This window comes from Vespa mandarinia, chromosome 15 (genome assembly GCF_050613455.1).
Source record: "Vespa mandarinia isolate Hongniang chromosome 15, ASM5061345v1, whole genome shotgun sequence".
NCBI lineage: Eukaryota > Metazoa > Arthropoda > Insecta > Hymenoptera > Vespidae > Vespa > Vespa mandarinia.
The window spans coordinates 4,517,438-4,525,596 of NC_140824.1; the positions used below are offsets into that span (position 1 = coordinate 4,517,438).

The following is an 8,159-nucleotide window of genomic DNA, read 5'->3' on the forward strand; positions in this document are numbered from 1 at the left end:
TGTAAGAAGGAACGGTGGCGCTATTGTTATTGGAAGATTCTTATTGGTACATTGAGCGGACCAATCATCTGTCGTGCTGACTTGTTCATTGGTGGACTAAGCTGTTTACGATGACGTCACAATATGGCGTCCAAACGTATTTCGTGCGTTGATCGCGAGAGTGAGGAAGACACGAAATAATCTTGTTTTTCGTATAAAATCATCGTTTGCGTACTTTTATCTTTCATATACGGTCAAAACGTTATATTGTAAAATAATCTTTGTATTTTTACTCGTACGATTTACGAGTACAATTACGATATTGTTATTAGTGTTACGATTTTTCTGACAAAGAAAAAGCAACATGGACGAGGTTACGAAGTTGGAACATCTATCCTTGGTGTCAAAAATTTGTACAGAATTAGAAAATCATTTAGGATTAAACGATAAAGATTTGGCCGAATTTATAATTCATTTATCGGAAGAAAATAATACTTTCGAAACGTTTAAAAAAGTTTTGATCGAAAATGGTGCCGAATTTTCGGACTCATTTATAGCGAATTTGCTTAGAATAATACAACATATGAAACCGTCTGCACCTTCTAATAAATCTGTGACAACTAATCAGTCCAAACAAGACGAATTAGCACAAAAGTTTCCTGCGTTAGCATTACCGAATGATGTCTTGCAATCTACGCAAGATAGTGAAAAAACAGATAAAGATATAGTTAACGACGTTTTAGCATCTTTAGAGGCATTAGCGCCGTCTAATTTGAAAAACAATGAAAATGGAAAAAAGGATGATCATAAGCGTAATAAACATAGTAACAGAGATAAAGATTCAGAAAAGAATAGAGAAAGAAGAAGACATAGGTCTAGATCGAATGATCGAAAAGATAAGAAACGTAGATCTAGATCTAGGAATCGTTCTAGATCAAAGGATAGAGAACACAGTAGGAGACGTAGAAGAAGATCCAGGTCATCCAGTAGAACATCAAGGTCACACGGTTATAAGGATTCAAAAAATTCAAGGAATCGTGACAGGTCTAGATCAAGATCCTTGGAGGAACTTTCGGTTGAGCCAGAAGTTGGTCAAATATATACAGGAAAAGTAGCTAATATAGTACCATTTGGTTGTTTCGTTCAATTAGAAGGTTTAAGAAGAAGATGGGAGGGTTTAGTACATATTTCGCAATTAAGAAGAGAAGGGAGAGTAGCTAGTGCTAGTGACGTAGTAACCAGAGGACAAAAAGTTCTTGTTAAGGTATTGAATGTAGGAGGGCAAAAAGTTTCCTTAAGTATGAAAGATGTTGATCAAGAAACAGGTAGAGATTTAAATCCCGTAGTGGCAGTTAATAAGATTGAGGAAGATGAAAAATATTTGAGGAATCCAGATCGTCCAACGTCATTATTAGAAATTCAAGGTACATGGGATGAAGATGAAACATATTCTAGAAAGCGTGTACAGAGATTATCCTCCCCGGAGAAATGGGAAATAAAGCAGATGCTTGCCGCATCGTGTATAGATAGAAGCGAATTACCTGAATTCGATACAGAAACAGGAGTTCTACCTAGGGAAGATGACGAAGAAGAAGATGTAGAAATTGAGTTGGTGGAAGAGGAACCTCCATTTTTACATGGCCATGGTAGAGCACTGGGAGATTTGAGTCCTGTGCGTATAGTAAAAAATCCTGATGGCTCTTTGGCCCAAGCTGCAATGATGCAGAGCGCATTGGCGAAAGAAAGAAGGGAACAAAAGATGTTACAGAGAGAACAGGAAATGGATTCTGTTCCTACTGGTATTAACAAAAATTGGATTGATCCACTACCAGATGCTGAAAGCAGAACGCTTGTTGCTAATATGCGTGGAATAGGTATGCAAACGCAAGATCTGCCAGAATGGAAAAAGCATGTAATAGGTGGGAAGAAATCATCATTTGGTAAGAAAACTAATTTGACATTGCTCGAACAACGTCAAACTTTACCGATATACAAACTTAGAGATGATCTGGTAAAGGCTGTGATGGATAATCAAATTTTAATTGTCATTGGTGAAACTGGTTCAGGGAAAACAACTCAAATCACTCAATATTTAGCAGAAACAGGATTTACTGCTCGCGGTAAAATTGGATGTACTCAACCGAGAAGAATATCTGCCATGTCCGTTGCTAAAAGAGTAGCCGAAGAGTTTGGATGTCGTTTGGGCCAAGAAGTAGGTTATACTATCAGATTTGAAGATTGTACTGGCCCAGAGACGAGCATAAAGTACATGACAGATGGTATGTTACTTAGAGAATGTCTTATGGATTTAGATTTAAAAACCTATTCCGTAATAATGTTGGACGAGGCACACGAGAGGACTATTCATACAGATGTTTTATTTGGACTTCTTAAACAAGCGGTTGGTAAAAGACCTGATTTGAAGTTAATTGTAACCAGTGCTACCCTTGATGCTGTAAAATTTTCTCAATACTTCTTTGAAGCACCGATTTTTACTATACCTGGAAGAACATTTGAAGTAGAAGTAATGTATACTAAAGAACCAGAGACTGATTATTTGGATGCTGCACTTATAACTGTTATGCAGATACATTTAAGAGAGCCTCCTGGTGATATTCTTTTGTTCTTGACTGGTCAAGAAGAGATCGATACAGCATGTGAGATCTTATATGAACGTATGAAATCATTAGGTCCTGATGTACCCGAATTAATCATTTTACCAGTTTATTCCGCACTGCCTTCCGAAATGCAAACCAGAATTTTTGAACCGGCTCCACCGGGTTCGCGAAAGGTTGTTATAGCAACGAACATTGCTGAAACGAGTTTAACTATAGACGGTATTTATTATGTGGTCGATCCAGGATTTGTGAAGCAGAAAGTTTATAATTCTAAAACTGGTATGGATAGTCTTATAGTAACTCCTATAAGTCAAGCCGCTGCAAAACAGCGGGCAGGCAGAGCAGGTAGAACAGGCCCTGGAAAATGTTACAGGCTTTATACAGAGAGAGCGTATAGAGATGAAATGTTACCGACACCTGTACCAGAAATACAGAGAACAAATTTAGCTACTACGGTACTGCAATTAAAAACAATGGGAATCAATGATTTATTACATTTTGATTTTATGGATGCACCACCAGTAGAATCGCTTATTATGGCCTTAGAATCCTTACACAGTTTGAGCGCTTTAGATAACGAAGGTCTCTTGACACGTCTTGGTAGACGCATGGCAGAATTTCCTTTAGAACCTAATTTATCTAAAATGTTAATTATGAGCGTACACCTTCAATGCTCGGATGAAATATTAACTATAGTTAGTATGCTGTCTGTACAGAATGTTTTTTATAGGCCAAAGGATAAACAAGCTTTAGCGGATCAGAAAAAGGCGAAATTCAATCAGGCAGAAGGTGATCATTTAACACTGTTGGCAGTTTATAATTCTTGGAGAAATAATAAATTTAGTAATGCGTGGTGTTATGAAAATTTTGTTCAAATGAGAACATTGAAGAGAGCACAGGATGTACGAAAACAATTGTTAGGTATAATGGATAGGCATAAACTCGATGTAGTATCAGCGGGAAAAAATACTGTTAGAATTCAAAAAGCAGTCTGTTCTGGATTCTTTAGAAATGCTGCCAAGAAGGATCCTCAAGAAGGTTACAGAACTTTAGTAGATAGTCAGGTAGTGTACATTCATCCAAGCAGTGCATTATTCAATAGGCAACCCGAATGGGTAATTTATCATGAGTTAGTGCAAACTACAAAAGAGTATATGAGAGAAGTAACTACTATAGATCCAAAATGGTTGGTAGAGTTTGCTCCAGCATTTTTCAAATTTAGTGACCCAACGAAACTCAGTAAATTCAAAAAGAATCAAAGACTTGAACCTTTATATAATAAATATGAAGAACCTAATGCCTGGCGAATATCTAGGGTTCGTAGAAGACGTAATTAAATTAATTAAATTAATTTCTAAGTATATACTGTTGATATTATAAACTTTTTGTAAATAAACGATCTGTAAATAAATAATTTTATACAACGTAGAGAGATCATTGGTGTTAGTACTCTTATTCAAACATCATAAAAAAAGAAAAAAAAGAAAAAAAAGAAAAAAAGAATTAATTATTAGAATGTTCAGATATATAAGAGTTGTAATATACTTCTGAACACATTTTTACGTATATTTATTACATAGCACGACGTAATATAAACTGTAATTATATGATGTAGAGAAAAAATGTATATATTTCAAATACATTCAGATGATGCACGTATGATTCAGACAATGCGTAATAATTACATACGAATTTGTTATTTATTAATTGTGTAAGTTTGAAAAAAAATCATTAAATAGTATACAGATCTCTTTAATTTCTTTTCTCGAGACGCGTTCATGATAAATATATCATAAAATATAATTTAAATAGAATGTTTGATATATCATTAGGGATACCCTGCAATTAGGGATGCAAACTATATTGTTTGTGTATATCACAACACTTTTCATTAATTAGATCGAACGTATGATGAATTTATTGTATTTATATGTACATATGTACATTTTATATGACTGTAATAATTATTCCATTTTTAAGAATGTAAGACTTTGGACTTAAGTAAAATTATATTTTCAATTTAAATCTAAATTATAGGAATATTATATCTTAACTTTATATCTCTTCAGTCTCTTTCTCTTAACGAAGTATTAAATTTATTAAATAAATACATTCTTGATATATGGGCGTGGTAAATGATGGAACGGTTTAATGATATCTTGCCAAAATGGAAGATTATCATTTTATCATGATTGTAATAGTGTTACAAGTATTTTGATAAGTTAAAGATGTTTGTATTATATCACTCATGAAATTGGACAATTCTTATCTTATAAAAAAGAATTACGTTTGAATGTTAATAAATTGATTGCATTTCTCATTATCTAATGTTTGATCAGATAAAAAAACATTAGAAATAAATTTGGACAAACGTTTTTCTGTTTTTTACAATGGTAACACGAAATATTAAACATTTAATAAAAGAATCTTGAGTATGTTTTTCCGTAGATCAAGTCACGACTGTTGTTTCTTTTTAATTAGTTCTACTAGTTGTCGATATCGTGCTTGGCATTCCTCCTAAAAATTTTATTAATATTAATGGTATTAAATTTAAAAGATATAGTAAATGAATTCAATAATATTGGCAAACCTTTGTTTTTCCTATAACACAGGCCGCAATTTTTTCCCATCTATCCATCGATGTTCCTTTAGGGTATTTTATAAGCGCAGATTCTAATGCTCTTTGTTGTTCTTGACTCCATTCTGTATTAGTATTATCAACATTTTCATTTCGTGTTTTTATTTTTTTTGGTCGATCTGCTCCAGTATTATCTTCAATACATTCGCCAGGTTTTAATCCTTCATCTTTGATCTAAAAAGTAAATAAAAAAAAAAAAAATTAATTACTAACATCTAATATTTTTATCTTTATCTCTCTCTCTCTCCCCCCTCTCTCTCTCTCTTTCGAAATCATTACAATATACGATATACCTTTTTGGCCATATGCGTAACTTCTCCGACTGTACGATTCATTGTATCTGCAATTTTTTCCCATCGCTCTGGCGTACCACCAGGATATTTTTTAACCAGCTTTATTAATTCTATTACATCGTCGTCGGTCCATAATCCACCAGTTATTGTAGGTTTTTCGTAAATATGATCTGCATCGTTGTTGTCCTTTTTTGGTACCACTTTTGAATTGCTATCATTTCTCTCTTGAAGAGGAAATCCAGTTTTTCGTCTTCTTGGACCACGCGGTGTAGTATCGGGTTCTGCTTGTTCATTTTCTTGAGCTCTGCGACATAAAAAAAGAAAAAAATATGTAACAAACATCAATAAAATAATATTGCATATAGCACATTACATTTGATAAATATAATATTAGACTCTAACAATGCCTCTTCCTCTTCTTTCTTTTTCATACGTTTTCTTTCTTCTATGGTCTCACTTATAGCACGAATAATAGATGGTATAGATACGATAGATGCAATTGTCCATCGTGGAAGTTGAAATGGAAGAGTATTCCAAATGCTTGGAGTTGGAATTTTCTCTAAAATATCAGCTAAATCTGGAACATCCATTTTACCTTTTCTATTTTTTTTCTGCATTTTCTGAAGCTTACTACCAAGTACTTGTTCCTGAAATAAATATTTTTCTTAGATGCAGGAAAAAAAAACAAATTAATTGTACTACCATCTAGAACATTACTAATGAGAAAAAATTTGTGAACTTTATTAAAAAAAAAAATAAATAAAAAGCAGATTTATTTGAAGTAGAACAATATTCTCTATTTCAAATATACATACTCACATAAGTGTACCTCTTTTCGAAATATGCAGCCCACGCTATTAAATACTGTCCAACCGTAATCACCATAAATAAAATAACACTCATTTCTACCAATCCCATTTTTCTTACATGTCGATAATAATATACAGCTGATCGCCAATTTGGCAAGCCATTAACAAGAACGTTATCATATTTTTGTCGCTTTCCAGGATCCCTTAAGACATCATACACGGCAACCAACTAAAAGTTGAATAAATTTTATGATATTAAAAATTGGATAAAATTTAGATATTTCTAAAGTAGACTTACTTTTCTAAACTGTTCTTCTGCATTTTCAGCAGCATTCTTATCCGGATGCAGCTGAAGGGATAATCGCCTAAAAGCTTTTTTAATTTCTGAGGCATTTGCCACCTAGGTCAAAAGAAATAATTATAAAGAATTTTTTTTAGATATACATATAACATATCCAATGCAAAAAATATTTTTCATTTCTTATAGTAAGACAGAATAAATGGGATATATTATACCTGAGAAACACCCAAGAGATCGTAGAAATTTTGATTAACTTCTTCGACAACATCGAAAACTTCTAATTCATCATTGTCCCATGCGGCAGATAATGTAAAAAAGTCCAAAAATTGTATGATTCCAAGAAATATTAAAAGTACTCTCATGTTTACCATCTAAATAGACACATAGCTACTGTCAACGGTATAGTTAACAACATATACCAATCAGAATTAAAATAATTTATAATTTGAAGAGCTAAAATTAACAAGATTGATATTTTATAATAAATCGTTTATAGATATATATATATATATATATAAGTACAGTATGATGAGAAAGTTATGAGATATATGATTAAATAATAACGTACTTGATAAAATAAAATAGGCAGTTATATATTATACTTTCAGCAATAGGTTCTCTTAGTTTCATCGAATACATGGAAATATTTTCAGGAACAACGATTCAGTGCCACGTTTTCTTTCAATACTTGTTACTTTTAAAAGAGTAATCACCATGTGCCATAATTAGATAGCAAACTAAGAGGTATGAACAATAACGACATTTAGGCGGTTCGTATCAAAGTGTCGCCGTTCTTCTGGATTTTAGTTTTCTTGAATTATTAGACATTTTCTTTTATCGATCGGTAAAACAGATTACGCGTTTATCTACAAAAAATGTTTTACCGACGAAGGATAAGAGTAATACTTAATAAAAATACATATGCAATTATAGTTTATAAACTATAAATTATAAAAATAATTATATATTATATAATTATCAAATATAATATTACATATTATTGCGTATTTCGGTTTTTCAATATTTTTACTATATACCAACATATGTAATGATGATAATACCAGCCACTTGAAATTAATTAAAATCTATTAGAAACATTTGAAGATCATAAAATCGATAATAGACAATTTAACGAGGATATTTGACGTCAAAAATAAAAAAGTAAAAAAAGTACCCTTTCAGAATAAAATTATAAATGAAATTATAAAAATTGTAAATAAGAATAAAATTATAAATAAAATTATATAAAAAACAAAAAAAAAAAAGAAAAAAGAAAAAAAAAAGGAAAATAAAGTATGACAGAAGGACAAGTGAACTTTCTGTTAATCGTATTGTTCGTTTGGGTAATACACGAATTAGCCAGAGTCATGGACAATATAAAAAAATAATTAGATCGATCGTTTCGAAGATTAAGAGATAGGGAATACTTAAAGTATTGGATAAGTAAGAATAATTTATCAGAATAAAATAATTAAAATTTATATAATATATATAATAATTTATAAAATACAACGATGTGTT

The 8,159-nt window shown here is 31.7% G+C and overlaps 2 protein-coding genes across 3 annotated transcripts; one reads left to right on the plus strand and one right to left on the minus strand.

Annotated features, from left to right (window-relative positions):
• The first annotated feature begins 108 nt into the window (after positions 1 to 108).
• pea (ATP-dependent RNA helicase pea) lies at positions 109 to 4,334 on the plus strand. Its single transcript, XM_035884559.2, has one exon. It carries the CDS (start codon positions 344 to 346, stop codon positions 3,932 to 3,934), a length of 3,591 nt encoding a protein of 1,196 aa, XP_035740452.1. The 5' UTR covers positions 109 to 343; the 3' UTR covers positions 3,935 to 4,334.
• A 556-nt stretch (positions 4,335 to 4,890) lies between these two features.
• LOC118449702 (dnaJ homolog subfamily C member 1) lies at positions 4,891 to 7,431 on the minus strand. 2 transcript variants are annotated; one of them, XM_035884575.2, is made up of 8 exons: positions 7,207 to 7,431; positions 6,854 to 7,009; positions 6,636 to 6,737; positions 6,348 to 6,566; positions 5,931 to 6,175; positions 5,529 to 5,832; positions 5,188 to 5,409; positions 4,891 to 5,114 (listed from the first exon to the last, which is right to left on the minus strand). In XM_035884575.2, the coding sequence occupies exons 2-8, from the start codon at positions 7,007 to 7,009 to the stop codon at positions 5,052 to 5,054; spliced, it is 1,311 nt and encodes a 436-aa protein (XP_035740468.1). In that variant the 5' UTR covers positions 7,207 to 7,431; the 3' UTR covers positions 4,891 to 5,051. The 2 variants fall into 2 exon arrangements, with proteins under 2 accessions (XP_035740468.1, XP_035740467.1); XM_035884574.2 differs by having other exon boundaries at positions 4,893 to 5,114; positions 6,854 to 7,091.
• Positions 7,432 to 8,159: the final 728 nt, after the last annotated feature.

Bases quoted from the DNA above. Each gene is read 5' to 3' on its own strand.
- LOC118449702 (XM_035884575.2), bottom strand. From the start codon at position 7,009: ATGGTAAACATGAGAGTACTTTTAATATTTCTTGGAATCATACAATTT. The intron at 5,833-5,930 runs GTTAGAGTCTAA...TTTATGTCGCAG, and splicing joins AAAGAAGAGGAAGAGGCATT to AGCTCAAGAAAATGAACAAG. The intron at 5,115-5,187 runs GTTTGCCAATAT...TAAAATTTTTAG, and splicing joins GTGTTATAGGAAAAACAAAG to GAGGAATGCCAAGCACGATA.
- pea (XM_035884559.2), top strand. From the start codon at position 344: ATGGACGAGGTTACGAAGTTGGAACATCTATCCTTGGTGTCAAAAATT.